We start from the raw sequence: 22314 nt of genomic DNA, 5'->3' as shown, positions 1-22314 counted from the left end.
GTTGTATAGAGACGGACTTTCAAGTGCATCGTATATTAGTAGACAATGGGACTGTTTACAGGGCATGTGAGAAAACTCTTGCGTTGTTCCAGTGCCAAATGCGTACATTTAACACAAACCATGGTCCGTGATAGCAGTTTCGTGAACACTTCAAATCATGGAAGCCTTGATCAGGAAAGTCTCCATGATAGACCTTCGATGTTGTGCGTACCTGTCTGTACTTTCTTCAACCAATCACACGCGTTTATCACGACTGGCAGTTGTGTTGTATTTTGAAAGAGATAGAACAGCGAAACGAAAGTTGTATAAAAAGAACGAGTGAACAGCACTAACGTGAGAACACGTTGTTGAACGAGAATACATTGATCTGGCGGCTTCGTAGACTGCACCACAAGTTTCCTACGTAGTCACGAGAGGCTGCACCTGTCTGGGAATCAAAACTGTTTCCAAATTAAGAGACCATTTCGCTTCGTTGCAATGACTTATTTCTCATTCAGAACAGAAGCAACTGCTCGGTTTTCACATACAAAATTTGTTTACAAATTAACCACAAGCGTGGACGTCGCCATAACAGCATCTGGACTAGAAGCCAAACGCTGCCGTCAAAAAACTCTGTTTATCAATGCGCGGTAGCCTATTTCCGATAGCCTACATCAGGTTTGAAAAGACAACTTTTTCCGAATCTTGATGATGCTTTTCATAATATTGCATTGTGGGCTGATTTTGTAAAAAGCATGATTACTACCATAGCCGTGCCATATTTTAACCTGAGAATCCATAAAAAAAACAACGCTCATTTACTTAAATTTGGCGTTAAAACCGCCGTGGCAATCCTTTTCGTCCTCATCTGGACGGCAGCGTTTGGCTTCCAGTCCAGATGCTGTTATTGCGACATCCACGCCACAAGTATACGACTTGACTCCCTGCTTCCAGAAGCACGTACCAAAATGATCTACGAAGACATACCAACATTTGAGGCACAACCTATGGGCATAAATTTGGTTTCTTCTCATGCTGGTGAAATCCCTTTTCACTATCATGTACACGGTGATGTCAAAATTTACCAAAGCAACAAAACGTCTCGCTATAAAAACATTCATTCTTTCAAACCTCGTGATAGAGACTTGTAACAGCGTAAGTTGTAACGGCGCCACAAGTCACGAAACCAAGCACAACAATGATTTCAAGTCCTCGCTTCTTGGGGCTGCAGAAAACTTCCACTGTGTAAAAAAGACATAACCTCTCTACGCTATGCAGCATGTGTGGATGACAGCGAAAGTCGCTTGAAGTCAAACGTTTCAAAGACACATTTCTGTTGCTTTAATGCAGGGGTTCCCAACTTGGGCCCCCTAGTGGGCTATGAGCCTTTTTCAAGGGGGCCATGGAAAACTTTGAAAAATGATAACTTTTTTTTAATTTGTCATCTCTAAGTCCACTCCAACACTATATAACAAAAGAAATAAATTAAAATTTAATAAAAACACTAGTGCATTTTGCCCAAGTCTTCATGAAATGGTCTTTATAATTATTTCCGGTTGTTTTAAAAATAATAATATAAGGACGTTTCTTAATTTTTTCTAAAGGTTGAAAAAATAGGGGGGCCATGGTGTAAAAAAGGTTGGGAACCCCTGCTTTAATGTGAACTTTAAGATACAATCAGATAAAAAATATTTGCGTGTATATAAAACTAAGAAGTTGCAAATTTTGAAACAATAAATTGTGTTGATGTTTATTGATTTCAAAAATTTCGCATGACGCATTAGACTGTAATAATAATATTGCAGCTTTGGTGCGGTTTGTTGGTGGGTTGGTTCGGGGTCGCTAATAATTAAAAAGTAGCGCTTGGAGATTCTGCAGAAATAGAAATGGTGAAGCCATCAAATTACGTGCCTATGATAAAGACAATGTAAGTGAGAGAAGGTTGCCAAACCCGGGACACGACTTTAGTATTCAACACAGCGGAAACACTTTTCAGCTAGTCAAAAGTTGTCCATCTCATGGCATTGCTCAAATAGTAAGCTCAAAGCAGACTTAGCGCAACGTGAGTAAACAGCGAATGGCAGTGGATTCTGTGTGACTCCAATTAATAAGGAGATGATAAATACAAAAACTGAAATAACGTGACATTACAAAAGAGTACAAAAATTCACTCGGCATGCAATTTACAAAACCAAGTCACGTTTCAAATTTACTCGTAAGAAACTTATTCGACAATATTGTAACATTATAAAAACACCTACACAGCCGAAGCGTACTTACAGAAGCCAAGACCTTGCTTTTACTTGTGCCGGCAAACCAGAGAAAAGTTCCCATTCCTAGAACGTCAGGATGTCGCTCACGCTTCGAAGAGCTGTATTTAGTTTTGTTCAAAAGTAGTTTAATAAATTAGTTCACAGATGATTCCAGTCGATTGGAGACTTTCCATGTGCAGCTAGATAGGTATTTGCTTGTGAGAAATGTTTGCAGCCGAAAAAACCACGATATGCCGCCAGAGGGGAGGGGTGGGAGGATGAGAGAACTTTGTGTTTCTTCTGAAGACAAAAATATTATAACATATTTAGTTTTAACGAAAACCGACAACAAGCGTTGATATGAGTCTGTGCACTTTTTTTTTCAGTTCAGAAACACAGGAATTGATACCTTCATAGCTGAAGGTTCAAAAGTAACAGAATATTTACAACTGACATCACTCAAGGCGGAAAAAGGAGCATTCTTAGCTACCAGCCCACGTCACAAGGCGGAGGACCCACTAGTAAAGCGAGCATATTGCGCTTTGCCAATATGGCTTCCACGCTAGCCGTGAGATTTTCAATCAACAATGTGTTCGGGTGTTGGGTTAGTAACAGCGATAGACAACATGCTAGGCGTGCACATTGCACACTCGACTTCCGCATGCCAACCTACTGATAATAATTAATCTACATAGTCCAAAACGAGAAACCCTAGGAAAAATTTGTTTTATTAACAACGTCTTCTACAAAAAAGTGACTCAGCGTCACGCTTGATTGCAAACTCAAGCGAAAAAAGTTTGAAGTGACGTCATCTAGTCGACCAACACACGTCACGAAGTAGACTCACCAAATTGATTCCGCTCCCTTTCTTCTTGGCGTAGGCCCCCCACAGCATGAAGACGACCCCGGTCAGATTTGTATTGAGCCATCGGATGACCGCGTCCGTAAATTGTTCCCAACCTTTGTCCTTGTGCGAGTTTGCTTCGTTGGCCCGCACTGTGAGCACAGCGTTCAAGAGAAGGACACCTGGAGTGATACGCTTATGACGTCACCTTCTTTCTACAATTCTCATTAATCCAATGAATCGGTACCGCTAGTGTCCTTGAGAGAGTGCACAAAGTATTGGATTTCATAATGACTTTCATACAACGCCACATACGCAGTGCAGACTATGCTCCTAGACGTTGTGCAAGATCATGATGATAGTTTAATATATTCAGTAAGATAGAATACTGTCAAGCGAGTTTTAACTTGATTCAAATTTTCTGCTTTCAGCAGCTAGCAGTTTGGAAATTACGGTCGCCACATTGTGTCTCACATACGAGCAATCGAAGTGCCGGGATGCGAGGGGTGGCTCACCAAATGCGAGCAAAGCGTGACAATATCTTTCATTGAAAATAACTACTCAAAGCTGAACGAATTTCCAACCCAACACAAATTTAGAGTTTGTTACTCTCTGAAAACTAATGAAATGGTTAAACAGACCAACCTTGTTCCGCCCAGCCGGTCAGATCACCGTGCTCGGGCTTCTCGAAGGTTCCAAGATCTGATTTCAATTCCTTATAAATGTTCTCCAAGCTCGGTGGCGGGGGAATTCCCTTCTGCACAGCATCACAATAAACACGATAAAGCATTTTCAATCAGTTTGTTGCAAAAAAACAGCAAGAAAATTGTTTCTTATACACAATCAGTACACCGATAGCGAAACAAAAAAGCAATGTGGAGGCAAGAAATATGTAAAAGCCTGAGAAAACTTCAACTATAAATATTCTACAGAAACCCGCGCACAACGTTGGTTGATCGGGCACGTAAGCGTAATTATTTCAGCTTGGAAGCAAACATGTAATCACTAAAACTATTCCTATTAACACTTAAAAGGTTCACCTGCACACTAAAGCAAAGCCCGTGAGCTTGCCCGACACCGTGGTATGGATCCTGACCAAGGATGACAACTTTAACATCTCTTATATCACAGTGGTGTGTCCATGAGAACACTTGCTCAGGAGGAGGGTAAATTGTGCGCATACTTCGTTCCGATTTGACAAACGCAGTCAACTGTGCAACAGAGCCAATAGTTGAACACTGAATCCTTAGAATCTTGGCTAAATAATTAATTGCAATTGGTCAAATAATTGACAATGCAAACATCGTTTTTGTGATCATGAACATGGTGTCATGGGAAAACCAGCCTGACAGTGCTGTAGGGTGGCAATAGACCGTATGGTCGTTTCGTTGTTTCCCTGTCAGGATGGGAATTTGTGTAACTTTTGCAGTGTGTAGGGCTATACAACTTCCATATTATATCTGTTCTGGCAAAATATCCATTGATTCATTGACAGGTAACAGGGACGCAAATCTTTTATGTGATGAGGAGTGACAAGTAAAAAGCATCGTTATGTTCACCGGCCGTGAATATCTTTATGCAACAATATCTACATTTCAACGGGGGTGATCATTTAAAGCAAGTTGAAAAGTTAGACTTCTAAAGTAACTGTAACTACATTTGTGATCACTGCGTTTGATAAACTCAAATTGGTTCACTGTAATTATCCAACGCTGGTTGGTTGTTTCCCTGTCAGGATGGGAATTTGTGTAACTTTTGCAGTGTGTAGGGCTATACAACTTCCATATTATATCCGTTCTGGCAAAATATCCATTGATTCATTGACAGGTAACAGGGACGCAAATCTTTTATGTGATGAGGAGTGACAAGTAAAAAGCATCGTTATGTTCACCGGCCGTGGATATCTTTATGCAACAATATCTACATTTCAACGGGGGTGATCATTTAAAGCAAGTTGAAAAGTTAGACTTCTAAAGTAACTGTAACTACATTTGTGATCACTGCGTTTGATAAACTCAAATTGGTTCACTGTAATTATCTAACGCTGGTTGGGTAAAACGAGTCAAGAAATCAATAATGTCGAACTAACAAATTTCTTACATCTTACCAGAGCAAACTGGAAAATTACTACCGTGCTCTTAGTACAAGCTTGTTTAACGTAAAGCCAAAACGAATAACAGACATGAAACAAGTCATTTGGATTGAATAACGTGACAGCACAAGCTGCGGTTCACACAGAAGGAGCAGACTCATGACTTTACCATTAGGTTAGTATTTTCTTGTGCGTGCAGAATAGAGAGCAGAGATAAACCAAACCACATTCTTTCCAAAAATGTGAGTTTGGTTGTTCTTCAGGTTAGGTAGTTGATTACATATCTTACCACTTGACGGGACAATGCCTTTCAAAGAATGACGTAATAATTGTTCGATCAACATTGTTGCTGCACTGCTGTTTGTTTGATTGTTCTATATATATTTTTTGAAAATAAAGTCAATTAGGTATTGTCATCAATTGGAAATCGAAATTAAACCGGATAAGAATCTCCAAACGAAACAAGTTGGGATTCATTGACTATCACGCAAACCCAATAAAGAAGTTATATAATCAGTTCAAAGTCCAAGCGATGTTAAAGTTTGCACATCCGCACATCCTTGTTTGCAAGCCGCCACACACCTTTTTGTAATAAGGCTTTGTTAGTTCATACTTCAACGCATTCGACCAAGACCGACCCATCGTTTTCTCGTTGCTTTGAGACAAGTCACAAGTAGGGAATGTTTTCTGGCCAAGCCTTCACAAAAATTCGCACGTCAGCAGAATAATAACAAATATTCGGCTAAGTGAATGTAGGCTAAGGCCGTTAGGCTAAATATGATGGTAATCTGACAACTACTTCCTTTTCAACGTTTTATTAGTCAAAATGACTGATTACATCTTTAATAAATTCAAAATAAGTGACATTAAATTGTACAACAGCATTAACCACATCACTTTACACTAAACCGACTGAATATTTACAGTACTGTGTTCATTCCGTTCTTACAATTCACAACAACTTCGACATTTACTTGCCTTACAGCGTCAGTCTTGGAATTCGTAGCAGGCTTCGGAAGCTTACTGCAAAACTCATTATCCTTAACCTGTAAACAAACACACGGATGATCAAATGTGGGTTACACTCAACAATAGAGGCAATATGTCTTAGAACCCTTTTAATGCCACGGGCTCTTTGAAAAGCCCAAACTTTCAACAGATTGACGACTCTAACAATCAGTGAAACTGTTTCTGAACAATTTATGTTAAAGATTTTTGTCTTTGCTTTTCCAATCCCAAGCTCCAATTGTTTGAAGTAAAAAGGTCACAAACGGTGAACTGAAAGGGTAAAGTGTGTGGCAGTTAAAGGGGTACATGTACAACTGATATTCGTAACTACAACTTCACGAAAAAAACTACACAGCTTAATTATATCTAGTCAAACATTTACACAGCTTTTGTTTGTTTATTATATTACAAAGCTTTTTGTAACACAGCATCAAAATGGTTGGAACGCCTGATTAATCTAACCAAAAAAAAACGGAATGGCCGGTTTCGGTAAGTCCGATCCCTTAACGGGGATTTTTCATTTTTTTTTTTAAATTATCGGGTACCGTAGCCTAATTATCATTGCCGTTTTAGGGTTAGGGGTTAGAGGTTAGGAACTCACCAATTCGGACTCACCGAATAGTAGCAGACCCAAAAATAAAGGGCCAAAAATGTAGATACGATACTCATATTTAGAAAACGTTTCAAAAACTATACTGTTTTCATCTTCAGTGCTATTCAATTATTCTAGACAAACAGTTAATAAAAAACAGAAAATATTTTATCTCTTTTTTATTTTATTTTGTGATAACATCCAGTACTGGCTACAGTGCCAACTGCCAAGTAAAATGGTACACGACAAAACAAACATACCAGCAATAAGTTGGCTATGTTTATTTATTTTGGCATGTCAATAAAGTACCTTTGCAAAGTACCTCCGCATGCACTACAGCGATGTGGAGCTGACAGAGCAAGTCTTTATATTTCAATCCAAATGATGCAATCCGTATGCCACCATACACCGAATTTCGCGAGGCGTAACGACTTCTTACCCAAATGTCATGTAGGAATAATAACCTAACACTAATGATGCACTTCTTGAAATATAGAAATAAGTCTCTCATCATCCAGCTTGATGTCATTATGCCACCGCTGCATTCGCGCAAGAAATCATACGAGTTCATGGCATGGTAGCATTATAATGAAGTCATTGAGATAGCATCAAAATCTCATGGTCATACCGATGCCTTTTAAGCATCATGCACGTCCTCTTAACTTTCGGCCATGTAGTAAATTGTTAACTTCAAAAGCCCGAATGAATGACTCTGTCTGCTACAGTATTTTCAAAGCCGCTTTGATGCTAGTTTCAACGATTTTCTAATTTTATTAGTTTTTGAGTGAATTTTTTATTTTGAAAACATCTTTTGCCATTTTTACCGCCTTTTTTATATCAGTTTTTAAAGTTGAAACAAGTTTTCAAGCTGTTTGGTCAGGCGTTGATTGATTGAATCTGTTTTTTTTGGACTGGGAAAGCTGAATCCTGGCAGTTTCACATAGTTGCAAAGGTTTTGAACCACTGACGCAGGGCCAGTCACTGAGATTGACAGAGTGAAGCTTCCAGTGGCGTATATTCAGGGTGTTCAAGGTGTTTACTGAACACCCCAAGAAATCCAGAAAAAAAGAAAATTTCCATCGGTTGTCGATGTTCTTTACTTTCATGATATTCTAACATCTTGCTGCATGCTGATTGCTTTCTTTTCAATTGCAAAACTCGTCCCCTTCTAATTTTAATACTCCAACGTTTGAAGTCATTGCCTTTAATTTTTTTCGGTCATTACCTTTAAGCTGGGTGTGCACTGACAGCTTGGCGAGTGCTATTTAAAATAAACAATTAAGAAAAATGACGTCACAAGGCAGCGAAAACAGCAATGGTTTTAGTTCAGCCAGGCTGTTCACTCGCTGATCTGAACACCTTGGCGCGTCATTGGGGGAATCCCAGGCAATAGCAAGTTTTAGCTTGTTGGATTAGAGTTTGAGGTGATCAGAGTTGGAAACAAGATAAGACAAAATGTTTTTTATGCACCAAGTGCCAGTAAATTAGGACTAGCTTGTCTGAATCTGCAACAAAGCTTATGGCAACAGCCAATATCATTGATGCAGCATTCTAAAACAACACATCTAATCGTTTTGTAATTATTTTTTGTTTTAACTTTCACCTGTTTGTTTTTAATTCGCTTGTACATTTCTCAAGGTGTTGCGACCGTGCCTAATCCTTGCATGAAGTAAATCATTTCCATCTCGAGCACGCTTTAACTTTCGCGTTTTTTCAAACTCCTGCTGTGTTATGGCAAGTAATATTGTTCGTTTTGATGGTCGGAAATAAAAACTGAACTGAAGTATGTGACTTTAGAAATGCAACTTAATGTTTGATATTATTAAGTCTTTCATTCAATAGGCGCTGTCAAATAAATATCTATTTTGTATTCTTCTCCATTCCGACAACACTATTTTTGTCAGTTCTGTTCATGTTCAGAATTTGTGCTGAAAATGCTCTCAGAATGCACCAAATTCAATGTTAATTTTAAAAATTTTCTGGGGGAGGCCCCCCCAGACCCCCCGCTGTTGCTTTGCCGTCACTGAACACCCTGTCAAAGTGGTGACAGTACGCCATTGGAAGCTTCCCATTGTTGAAGTCTTGTTGCCAGGAATTATTTCATTCATTAGATACCACCGAATGGAGATTGGAGAGCAGTCCTTAAAGTGCAACTGCACGATGACTTTGACCGCACTTTATCTGAAAGAGCATGTTTCAATCTATAAATACCAACTTCGCCCTTACTTATTAAGGCTATATTTATCTCAATAAAAATTATCAAAACCATGGTTTTCCACGCGCTTGTATTTTTGGCCACGTTCCTGCAATGGCGGATTGCATTGCGCAACACGCGGATTATGACGTCAGTTGGAGTCAGACCGAAGCGACAATCGCTTTTGCAAGTCCTTTAGTTGTGTTTGATCTAGAGCAGTGGTCGGCAATCTTTTTTAACAAAATAGCGATTCTGTTACATATTTTGGCAGATATGACCAGCTGAGAGCCACAAAACGTAATATATATATGTGTTTTAAGTAGATCAGACCACAGTTTCTTTGCTACCGAACAATTCTTTTTTATGCCGTCATCTCTATCTGTGTATGGCTTTCCTTGCTTAACAATCTATTGAGCTGCCACAAAACTAGCAGCATTGGGCTGTTATCCATTTATTGAAAGCTTCTTCACTCTGCTCCGATCTTTGCATAAGTTCCAATACTGCCTACTTTAACTAATCTCCAAAATGGGATAATGTGCAGCAAAATTAATGCTCTATGGCTGTTCTGACAGTGCCTTTTGAAGTCATTTATTTTGGGATTTTTTCCCACATAGGCTATTAAGCATGCAGATATGCCAACATCATTTGCATTGAATGCAAAGTTCATGTTTATGTCCAATTGTCCATGCTGAGTAACATCTCTGTTTTCTCCTAAAGCTTTTCTCTTTTTTATTTGTGCATGGCTACTGATAAAAAAGGGTATGCTGTTCAGTGTTCACGCCAAAAGCTGTAAACTGACCTGATAAAGTCAAAACTTGAATAACAAAAATTGTAAAAAAAGTCTATTATTTTCTGACAGAGTATCACTCGATCAGAGTTGGCTCATTGCTGCATCATCTTGCACAACTAGTAAACAACGCTTTAATGCCGTTTTTTTTTTCATTATCACAGTCGAACGCATAGGCTATACCAAATCATGTCAAATCTGGAGGGAGCCGCTTCAGAGGAGCTAAAGAGCTGCAAGCGGCTCCGGAGCCGCTGGTTGCCGACCATTGTCTAGAGCAGCGTTTCTCAAAGTGGGCGAAATTGCCCCCCAGGGGGCAATTTCAAGCGCCAGGGGGGCGAAAAAATCAAAGGGGCGATTGGGGGGCAAAAACACTCAAAGGGGGCGAATTTATCAAACCACCAATAACAGCCCAACGCGCTAATCAGTTCTATGCACTATGGCTATGGTACTATGAAGTTAAATAAACCACAAATTCACTTATGGACATAAACTAGAGTAACAACATCTCACAATCTTGCAAAAGTTTACTTTATCGCGTCTTGTATTGAAATCTAATCAATTCACTGCAAAATTATCTATTATTTATTGTAGCGTCACAGTGCTCTTAGCAAAATATGAAATTGAAAGTTGTAACGTCACAATGCTCTTTCATATTCCCAGACATTGCAATTGTTTTGGCGTGCGTTAGCGTTACACAGCTTGCAAGAGACAGATCAGTTGTAATTTTTCAGTAGTTAGGATCAATTTATATCGTTCAACTACTGCAGCACCAACATCTGAGCTCGAGGCTAAGGCTAAAGACTTCCGAATTTTATCACTGGTTTTCACCCTCGTAAGTTACGAAGTTTTGGGTCAGTGTCAAGCGAAGCAGTCTTAAAACAGCGGGTCTGCTACTATTCGGTGAGTCCGATTCGGTGAGTCCGATTCGGTGAGTCTGATTCGGTGAGTTCCTAACCTCCAACCCCTAACCCTAACTCCAAACCCCTAACCCTAAAACAGCAATGATAATTAGGCTACGGTACCCGATAATTAAAAAAAAAAATTGAAAAAATCCCCCGTTAAGAGATCGGACTCACCGAATCGGACTCACCGAATCAGACTCACCGAATCAGACTCACCGAATCGGACTCACCGAAACGGGCCATTCCGTAAAACAGCATGTACGGTAGTTAGTAGTTGATCACAGTGAATGATAGGTTGCCAGTCAGATAACAGGTTTCAATTACAACAGGATTAACAGACTTCTTAAATAATAACCCAACATTCTCTGCTGATAGTTAGAAACGTTCAGCAGCAAAAATTGGGGCTAGACTTGTCGATGAGTTATTGTGGCAGACAAAGGGAAGTAATAAAGTGGCTTTACGATTTTGATTTGATAGAGATCAGAACTTTATCTCCAATTTTATAGTAGGCAAAACCTGTGACAGAAGTTATAGACATAGATTTTAGATAAAAAGTTTTAGAATGAATTTAAAAACTAGCATCAAGTGATATATTTTTGATCAAGTCTTCAGATACCAATACTCTGCAAACCATTATGTCTTCAACATCATCAGACAAGGATAACTCATCTCAGCCTCCTGCTAAATTGCAAAAGATTAGGAAAGTAAAAGTGCGGCAATATGATATAAATTATTTGAAATATGGCTTCACTACTACCCCGCATGATTCTAGTCGACCAATGTGTCTGGTGTGTGATGCCGTCTTTTCCAATGAAGCAATGAAGCCAAGTAGACTCGATGACCACCTCAAAAGAAAGCATCCAAACAAAATTGGCTGTGACTTTAGGAAGCTTAAAAATAAAAAAGCAAAGCAGCCTACTATCCAAAATTTCTTTAACAGGACTGACACGAAAATGGAAAATGGTCTTATTGCCTCTTATAATCTCTCTTTGCTCATTGCAAAAACGACGAAACCTCATACTATTGGCGAAGATCTTATTCTGCCAGCTGCAAAAGAAAATCATCGAAACAGTTATGCAACAAAAAATGCTTCATCAATTTTGAGGGCTGTACCTTTAAGCAACGACACAGTCCAGCGTCGTATTGACAAAATGAGTTCTGACGTGTTGGAACAACTTATTGAGGTTCTACGTGTGACAAATCATTCACTGCAAATAGATGAATCCACCTTTACTGACAATGTGTCGCTGCTGCTTGGATATGTGCGTTTTGTTCATAATATGAGAACCCAAGAAGAAATGATTTTTACGCTCAATCTTCCTACAGATACTCAGGCATCAACCATCTTTAATGCAGTTAAAAACTTTTACGACGAGAAGGAGATTCCACTGAAGAATATTCTACAATGCGCAACCGATGGTGCTCCGGCAATGGTTGGAAAGCATCGAGGGTTCATTGCACTGATGAAAAGAGAAATTCCTGGACTTATTGCAATACATTGTGTAATTCACCGTCAGCATTTGGTTGCCCGTAATCTCAGTCCTGAACTGCATGAATCACTGAATATTGTGATAAAATGCATCAACAAGATAAAAGCGCATGCTCTCAACCAGGGTTTTTTTTAAGGTTTGGTTTGGGTGACCGCCAAGTAGTTTTAAGAGATCGCAAGTGTTTCATTTAAATACCAAAAAATAGCCATATTTGCTTAAGACATAGCGAGAAACAACCATTACTTTTCTACTGTAGTTGCAAGTCCAAATTTTGGGAAGCCGCTGGAGAAATTTGGGGGACCGTTTCGGTCCCCCAAAACACCTTAAAAAAAACACTGCTCTCAACGACAGATTGTTTCGTTCACTTTGTTGCCAAAATGATAAACAATTTGAACGTCTTTTATTGCATACCACGGTAAGATGGCTTTCAAAAGGTACTTGTTTGAGCCGCTTTTATGCCCTTTTTGTTTCAGTTTCCGAATTCCTATCAAGCACTGACGCGACATTAGCTGAGGATGTGATACCCTTAAAGAATGACATCGCATATTTGGCGGACATTTTCCATGCCATGAACGAAGTAAACAGAAAACTTCAGGGAGAAATGATAACTCTCATCAAGTGCAAAAGCGTGATTACCTCATTCCTTGCAAAGCTATCTTTATTCAAACAAAATTTGGGTCGAAATGTCTTAACTCAGTTCCCAATTTGAGCGAGAATGTTAATACAGAAGAGCAACGGCAAAATTACTGCTCACATTTAGACATGCTTCATGAGATATGAAACTTCGCTTTGCAGATCTCGTAGACCTCCATGTTCCAAACTGGGTGGTACAACCATTTTCTACGGAACCCACAGACATAGAAGTGGAACTTCAACAGCAGTTCATTGATATGCAAACAGATGAGAAGTCAAGAGTGAAATTCAGAAATGATCGATACGATTTGTTTTGGGGCCAGGTTGCTGGCAAATATGAGCTTCTCTGGAAAGAAGCTAGAATGTGGATTTTGTCCTTTCCTACTTCTTATATGGTTGAAAAGGGGTTTTCGGCTGTGACATTGAAGCTTTCAAAGCAAAGAAATCGCTTGCTGGTTCATAAACGGGGTGATCTTCGACTCTATCTTACGAAGATGTCGCCAAACATTTCAAAACTTTGTAAAAGTCGCCAAGCTCATCCATCCCATTGAACATTATCATGTTACTGTCAATTTTGTTGATTAAATTCCCAAAACCAAATTTGTCTATCACTCTATTATCAATGTTTATTTTACTTGACAGAATTAGGAGGGCCAAATTTTATTTCAATAACAAAAAGGGGGCGATGGACTAAAAAAGTTTGAGAAACACTGGTCTAGACGAAAGAGGTTTTTTTTCGCTGCTTTGATCTTGTTGCACGTGCTTATTATGTGAAAGCAGGTAGTATAGGCTCTTTGCAATCTCAAGTTTGAAAAAAATAAACCAGGTCTGTTGACTTATCCATTGAAATTGTTGGTTAAGGGACAGACCAAAGCTGTCATAGGCCCATGTGAGGTAGTACGGTACGTCTTAACCAATGTTATGTGACATTCGAACCACGAAATCGAGCAGTGTGTAAGGATGCTTAACAGCATGGCGGAGAGCACCTCTTGCATCACTGTGTTGGACGACTTCCATGCAATGGTCAATCCAGCAGTCCTACAAACCTTCTTCAGGGTTGATAGGAAGAATTGGGAAAAAGATGGCAAGCCCAGAGGACGCGATGGAAAGTTGTCAAATGAGTGAGTTTACTTGAGCTGGTTTACTGTTCAACGGCCTTTCAAGAGCTGGTTGCGTAATTGTTCCATTCATTATTAAACGAAGCTGTTATATCTTCCAGGCAATTCAGGCTGGTCGCTTATAGGCACGTGCTGGAGTGGCTGTTGGATGGAGAAGTTCTGGGCAACTCGAACAGAGTCATGCTGACATCCTGCATTGTCTCTTTCATCCGCAAAAAGTATCCCAGCGACGATGGAGATTATGCTGGGTTCCGAAGAACAGTGTTATCTCGTTTATTTGCAACCGTTTGGTTTATTTTTTTCGATTTGGTGTGTTTTTTTGGTTTGGTTTGTTTTAGATTTGTGTGTCGTAAAGCGATTTTTCAGCAGTGTCATATGTTGGTTTATTTTTTAGTTTATTTCTGCTTCAATTTGGTTTATTCTGGTCTTTTTTTTAGCTTCATCTAGATTATTTTAAAAAAACCTAGATGTCAACACTACCGAAGACAGTCCCAATGAATGCTACAGCGTTAGCGCATGATAGTCGACTGTACTATGTCCTACAATACAGTATGTTTTCAATATAAATTTGTATATATAATGCTGGCTGAAAGATGCGTCTTCATTATGGAGGCCTTATAAATTTGCGCATTCACTAGCAACCAAGCCTATCTCGGCTAGTTTGGTCTCCACTAAGCTCGACTCCAACTGACGTCATATCACTAGGTGGCGTTGACGAGTTTGCCACTTCCAGGTACCGTGAAAGAGAAGCGCTAGAGAGCGTGGGAAAAGGGTCGGTTTCTCGGCTGTGGCCTCAATTATAAGGAAGTGAGTTTTTCAACAGGTACCGGATGTCTTGGCAATGGATTCTAGCCAATGTTAATTCGATCGTGCAGTTGCACTATAATATGCCGGAATGGCCCGTTTCGGTGAGTCCGATCCCTTAAAGGGGGATTTTTTTAATTTTTTTTAAAAATTATCGGGTACCGTAGCCTAATTATCATTGCCGTTTTAGGGTTTGGGTTAAGGGTTAGGAACTCACCGAATCGGACTCACCGAATAGTAGCAGACCCATAATATGCGTTGTTCAAGCGCACACCCCGATAGTCGAACCAGCACTGCTTCATCTTAAAGCTTCTTCAATCACAAATTCAAGCGCTAACCAACAGTTATTAGGCATTAATTAAAAAGCTTTTCCTAAGATGATACCACTGGTTCGACAGAGATAAAGATCATAAGAATATTGCAACAACAGAAAGAGTTAGTAACCAAACCATCACTTACAGGGCCAAGGACTTTTCTTTTTGTGGCATTAGGTTTGGAAGTAAAATAAGATAAAATCTTCTTTTGTTTACTTGACATATTTAAAAAAAATTAATTAGCACTATTATAACAACAGGCCTATTGTATACGAACAAGGATTTATTCTTAAAATCATGCTGCTGCAGAATGAAACACTTCTAATTCAAAACAGAAACGGTATATACATTATATAGCTGCTCCTGCCAGTCACTTCATAACTCATGAATTTTTAGTTAGTTATAAAGCAATATAGGTGCAAGCAAAATTACTAAATCGAATGATGAACAACCTTCTATTTTGATCGCTGGGGTCAGTTAATTATTGTTAATGTATTAGGATTTAAAATCAAGTTTTGAGAAATTTCACTTTGTTTGCTGTGAAACTTTCTCAATCTGTGAGTAAACATAGACACTGATACGAGAATGAAGATGTGAGGGCTATGGCCTCTCATGAAATCGATTTCTAATAAAATATTGAGACTGTTGACCGATCCTTTGGTACTTAGACACTTAGACAGTGCAGACAGACCAACTAAGTTAGTAATGGACAAAGGATCGTCGCAGCATAGTAGCAGTTCAGATGGTCAGGCAGATCTCCTCCATCAGTTTAATACTAGAGAACTTCAAAGACATTTTAACCTATATAATACACATTACACACACATACAAACAATGGCCAAACAGAAATGAGAGCAAGCTAGTCACCACAGAAGACTAACGTTGATCTCAGCATTTCATACAACATTGTACAGTTTACGAATCAAGGTAGGCTATATATTATCGAAGATTAATACAGGCAAACATTCACAAAATACTGCTTATTATGTTATATTCCACTCACACCTTCAGTAGACCAGATTACAGTAAATGGTTTCCCACCAATACCATGTAGCTTGTTTAAAACGTTTCAAAGTTTTGGAAGTGGACTTTTCAACCACATGACTGCATTTACGCACAATCCTTAGTTATTTTATATATAAACAAATAAATAACTCAATACATTGCTACTGCATATACTGACACATGAATCTGTAAAGCAAGTGATCACATTCATTGACTAAACAAAAGTATAGATAGAGAAATATCACAATAGAATAGAAAATTAAAAAAAAAAACGCTTAGCAATATACAAAAATCAAAATAATTACTCTGATGCAGTGCTTTTCCACCTTTAAAACAGCGGTACGGTACGCACTTTTTCATTTCGCAAAATTTCCATGTGCACAAATCAAAAAACAGTTAGTTTGCAGGTACAGTAGAACTCGGTTAATCCGGATCTTCGCCTAATCCGTATAAAACTGGAAGTACAAACGATTTGTAATCTTTTTCTTGAGAAACAGCTTTGGATTATCCGGATTATTTAATCCTGATCTTCGCCTATTCTGGACAAAAGTTGCGCTTTCTCTATTGCTTTATCCTGATTTGCTCGATTTTTTGTAAGTTTTCCATAAAAACTCGTCTTCTGTAACTGTTTTCAAAAGTTTTGAGTGACTACAGATTATTCCGACACGCTTGTCTGAAGATGTAACTTTTGCCAGTGTGTTCTTGCGTTAGACGCAGAGTCTACAAATACATTCATTTTACATGCATACTGAATTTCAAAAGAACTCTATCATTGGGTCGCTAATGTGGTGATTGCGCGTCTCGGAATTGGCAGATGACCACACTAGGGGTGTTCAATTTCGATTATTTGAATATTCGGAATTCGAAATTCAATTTATTTTCGATTTCCGAATTTCGAATATCACAACTATTCACCACAATGCTAAACGCCATGAAAATTTGCTAGAAAACACGAAAAAATGCCATGAAAATTTGCGAAAAAAGAACACAAAATAACGTCTACAGCTCCAGGCCCATGTTGGTGTTTAAGAACACAAGCTGATCGACATGGTCACCCGTCAGTCGAGATCTCAGCTTTGTGACGGTCAGGCCAGCTTTTGAAAACGATCGCTCCGCTGGAGCCGAGGTTGCTGGGGTCACAAACACCTTCTCGGCTAGCTTTTTCCGCAGCGGTAGCTCGCCTTCGTTTGCTTTCCACCAGGAAAGCGGATCAGCTTGCCCAGAAGCAAGCTTCTGCTTCATAAAATAGGAAATCTCATTTGAGATTAAGCTGATTTCATCATCATCACTGTTGTTGGAGTCTTCCGTCTGGACCCTGCCCATGGAGAAGAGTTCCGTCAGAGTGGTCTGGCGTCTTCGCTCATCGCCTGTGTTGGCTCAACGTCGGGGCTATTGGAATCGGAAGAACTGACACCTCCTGTTGGCTGCACGCGCGTGGAAGACAACGAAGTTGCACACGGCTTTGTGATAGTCACGTGATCACGAGAGCGTGTGATAGTCACGTGATCGACGATGCGCATGTGTCGAAGTCTTTTTTCGCTTGCAAAATGCGACAAGACAGATTTCGTGCCACTCGCGTTACTTTCAACCACGTTCAGTTGAAAGAGCAGCTATAATTTCGAATATGTCTGATACGAAAACGAATTTCAAGTATCACCTTAATCGAAATCGAATCAAATCGAAAATCAAAATTGAACACCCCTAGACCACACTGATGCGTTTAATTTCGGTGATTTTTACTGATACCCTTCTATCTAGATAATGTCAGGCTTGATAGAACCGTCATCGATTAATCCGGACCTTCGCCTAATCAAGATGGAATCGCCGGTCAAATCGAATCCGGAATAACCGAGTTCTACTGTATTCATTTGCCTTATTTGTGGTATAACAATGGAAGGGTATGGATCAAAAATATGGAGTCAGCAAAATCTACATGGACGGTAAAATTAATGGAAAGAGGCAGACCACCAAACCGATACAATGACAACATACAGACATGGACAAATTCAGTTTGGCGACATTGGGCGAGCTACCTATTAGATTAAAAACATCCTTCACTTGGACCAAAACGTGCAAACGTGTTGCAAGATTAATCATACATTCTTTTTTCGTGTTAACTTCAACAAGTAGCACACTTTTAAGTTATAAACTATAAAACTGCAACCAAAACGTAAACCTAGCCCAAAAAACCACAACCGACAACCGGTAAATTTTTCCTTTGATTTCAAATCAAAATTAGTACAATTTCCAAGAAAAACCACACAACTGACAACCTTGTAACAGCCAACCACATGAAAAGACTGAATTAGCATGAGGGAATCAAAGACACAAGGCTTTTGCTAATTACAATACGGCTTATATAAATTATTGCACGTAACAAAAAGTAAAAACCATGGGGTATTTTCATCCGCACCACGTTTGTCATCCGCATTACAATGTTTTTCATCAGCAAAAGTGCGTACCATCCCACAGGTTGGAAAGCACTGCTCTGATAAACTTTGCAAACTTTTAAGCATAATAAATACCGACTGATAAAAACGAATAATCGCACAGTCAATACTCAATTTATATACCGATTTTTTTTATAAGCAAATATCCGAATTAGATTACCCTGTTATATTATGGTTTGGCATTTAGGAATTTTATGCACATTTGTCTGTATATATATCCAGTAATAGCCTAAACTTGCAAGTACAATTGATGGTGCCAACAGTCATTTTAGTTAATTCAGTGCCTACGTCAGTCTTGTCTCGAGGCGTGATTTTCTTGGTTTCATGTCAACCTAGTTTCAAAACGCATTTTAAATGTCTGGGTCTTGAAGGTTTTGACAAAGCTTCATCATTGCTAATAATCCATTTCTCTCAACTTGCTATTACATTATTTTTATTGATTATTATCTGTAGTCTAAAATTAACATATTTCAATTGAGAGATTTCGATTTTACCAAAAAGAATGGACCGAGTTTAAGCTCATGATGAAAGGTGCAGCAGCAATGCAGCAATAATCGTAATAAAGATGATGACATCATAGCTACACTACTACAGACATACAGCAGGATCTAAGTGAAACACAACTATCAACATTTGAAGTAAGAACATACATCAAAATTTGCTTTCAAACCTCAAAATACCAGTGAAAGCAGCGAGAAGCAATTAAATGTCACCTCAGCTGCAACCCAAATTGTTTCTCAAATGTGGCCAATTTCTTCTAAGTCATTAAAAAGGAGCAATGTCAGTAAAACAAAAAGACAAAGTACATAAAAAGCAGCAAGAAAGTAAATGTACAGACAGAGGCATGGGAAAATACATCACTATAACTAGCAAAAGAAAAATTTCAGGTCATTCAAGAAAAGTGCGCACTATTCTTTTACAAGTATTTTTCTTTTTTCTTAGGATGAGCACAGGAAATCTTATAGGTTCATTCAAAATATGATGGCAATAAACATTAACTAGTAATCATTCTTTCATTGACATTAGTAAATTATAATAACCCAAGTTTTTCCCAGGGTTGTACCTGGGTAAAACTCAAGTGGGGGAAACCTCTTTGGCGAACCCTGTTAACCCATCAATGGTTTACTAATTACACTGGTCAACAGCAAATTTTAATCGAGCTCGTGATTGATTGATTCTAGAAGCATTTTGTGCGCTGATTTCAAAAATGTCTTTATTTTTTTCCTAGCACATCATGTTTTCTAGATATTCCAATTTTAAAATTTTGAAGACATGCCACATTTACAGGCAAGTAAAGCAGTTTTGTTTATTTGCAAATTAAGTGTGACGTCATAATAAAACAATGATAAGCCGTACAATTGATGAGCTGGAGCCGTACAATTTTAGGCAGGCCACAGTTATTTTCCCAGGAGCACTTCAATGATTTGATTAGAGACCTTGGCCTTTCAAAGCAAAAGTCAGAAATCCTTGCGTCAAGATTAAAAGAGCGAAATCTGGTTGAGGAAGGTGTTGCAGTGAACCATTACAGAAAACGAAACAAAGACCTCGCTGCTTTGTTTAAAGTTGATGGCCCCCTGTGCTTTTGTCATGATATTGAAGAACTTTTTCACAAATTGGGAGAAGTTCACTATCCTCATGAGTGGCGAGTGTTCATCGATTCCTCGAAAAGAAGTCTGAAAGCTGTTCTTTTACATAACGGAAATGAAAAGCCATCCAACCCGATAGCACACTCGGTGCACCTAAAGGAATCTTATGAAAACAGCGAAATTCTTCTCAATGCTATTAATTACAGGGATTATGAGTGGAGTATTTGTGGAGATCTGAAAATTTTGATTGGAATCTTAATGGGGATGCAAGGGGGATTTACAAAGTACTGTTGTTTCTTGTGTCTGTGGGATAGTCGCGCTTTTACTGAGCACTACCAGAAAAAGGATTGGCCAACAAGAAGCTCCTACAATCCTGGAAGAAAAAGTGTCCAAAATGTCCCGCTAGTTAATCCTGAAAAAATTCTTTTGCCGCCGTTACATATCAAACTCGGCTTGATGAAGAATTTTGTGAAAGCAAAGGGCAAATCAAATTCAAACGGTTTTCTGTACCTCTGTAAGAAATTTCCAAAACTAAGTCATGCAAAGCTTAAAGAAGGAATATTTGTTGGTCCACAGATTCGAGAAGTTTTAAAAGATACTGACTTTGAAACATCACTCACTTCATCAGAATGTCGAGCATGGCAATCCTTTAAATGGTTATGCTCTAACTTTTTGGGAAATTTCAAGGCTGCTTCCTCCAGAAAAGGTGTTGAAAGGTTGCTTTCAACTTACAATGACATGGGCTGCCGCATGTCCCTCAAGATTCATTTTCTTCATTCCCACCTGGACTTTTTCCCTGAGAACCTTGGTGCAGTGAGTGATGAACAAGGTGAAAGGTTTCACCAAGATATCCAAAGCATGGAAGCACGCTATCAAGGGTTCTGGAACGAAAGGATGAATACTGCTGGATGCTGCATCGCGATGATCGAACATGTACACCTAAACGAAAATCATATGCCCAGCGATTTTAATGCAGCAATGTCTAAGTGTCATTGCAACATTCTAAACACTATCTTTGGTATCATGCTGAGCGTTTTTCTTGTGTTTTTGTTTGTTGGTTGTTTGATGTATGCAAGGTGTTGCAGCTGATCTTGTGTAGCTTGTTTGAAGCGCACATTCAGCGTCAACCATGATTGTTTGAAATATAATACAGGGAGCTTAAAAACCTGACACTTCAGTATTGCGCAAGCTCAAGTATTTAGTACCTCAGACAAGGTTTAAGGTATTTTTTGCACTCTAGTGTCTATGCATACATTACATATGCAACTAAATAGTGTTGTCTGTGAAAGCAATGCACAAATCTGAAACACTCTGCTCTCTGAAGCTAATCTAAATTTGAAAATTGTAGCGACAAAATCGGTATTTGAACGTAATATTGACGTTTCTGGTCAAAAATTTTCAGACCAATAACTTTAAAACCTGATGTGCTAGAGCAAAACTAGCGCCAGATTTGAAATCAGCAGCAAATTGTAGTCTAAGAAAAGTTACTCCCATTCTCGATTAAAAAATTTTTTCAAATTTTGTTAACCTGTGTTATTCTTCAAGTTTTATAGTACCGGTACACTAAAATTTGACATATAAGTACTGAAACAGGTGAACAAGGAAACAGAAAACCTTTTGAGGCCACCAGTTAACTTCCAGTAAAATAAAAATGACATTGCCATAAGAAAGTTTAATAGATACCACTGGCAATATTATGTCATTATGTTAAGCATTATAAACAACTGTAAAGCAAGTTGAGGAGGAAAGCAGCAAGGTGGGCTTCACAAGAGAGGACGCGTTAGCCGTTAGACAGATCGATGTGGAGGCAGGGTGTGAAGGCGATTGCGGCACTTAGAAGTGAATCCGGCCACCCTCGGTAAGGGGGCACATCACCGAATTAAAACCGGACTACTACTACTACGTATATGAGCATTGAGTAATGATAGGCACTAGCAAGAATTTTATGACAAAAAATTAACAAATTTGAAAAGACACAATTTGTAAGCACAGCGGTACTGAATTTGCGTATGCATATATAGCTCTCATGAAAAAACAGCGTAAAGTTTTAATGCAAATGCTGAGAAAGGAAGACAAAGCAATAACACATAAAGGGTTGAAATGCAATAGCCTATAGATTCATACCAGTTCATGGACTACACAATGCATAATTGTACATAGTATCATCATCATAATCCATCGTCGGCTTGTTCCCCACTAGTGGGGGTGGCCGATGTGCTAAAACCTAATGACAAGTTGGAAATTATTTTCCACATTGATGACTA

General features: G+C 38.8%; 1 protein-coding gene across 4 annotated transcripts in view; it reads right to left on the bottom strand.

The window, feature by feature from the left end:
* Positions 1-22314, bottom strand: part of LOC145777676 (uracil-DNA glycosylase-like) — a 38467-nt gene that overhangs the window by 4196 nt on the left and 11957 nt on the right. The window contains exons 2-8 of one of the 4 annotated variants that reach the window (XR_014290346.1): positions 6146-6213; positions 5750-5864; positions 4116-4286; positions 3721-3832; positions 3079-3257; positions 2260-2531; positions 250-1851 (exon numbers count right to left, since the gene is read on the bottom strand). Coding sequence is in view for 2 of the 4 variants with exons in the window: in XM_082589112.1 (XP_082445238.1) it covers positions 2391-2531; positions 3079-3257; positions 3721-3832; positions 4116-4286; positions 5750-5864; positions 6146-6213; positions 15155-15232 (864 nt within the window). In the remaining 2 variants the exon portion in view is untranslated. Of the gene's footprint in view, positions 1-249; positions 2532-3078; positions 3258-3720; positions 3833-4115; positions 4287-5749; positions 5865-6145; positions 6214-15154; positions 15291-22314 lie in introns of those variants that run through there. The other 3 variants (XM_082589112.1, XR_014290347.1, XM_082589111.1) reach the window with 3 other exon arrangements.

The sequence above is a fragment of the Aplidium turbinatum genome, chromosome 9 (genome assembly GCF_918807975.1).
Source record: "Aplidium turbinatum chromosome 9, kaAplTurb1.1, whole genome shotgun sequence".
Lineage (NCBI taxonomy): Eukaryota > Metazoa > Chordata > Ascidiacea > Aplousobranchia > Polyclinidae > Aplidium > Aplidium turbinatum.
The sequence above is the reverse complement of the archived record's forward strand: the minus strand, read 5'-3'. Positions and strand labels throughout refer to the sequence as shown.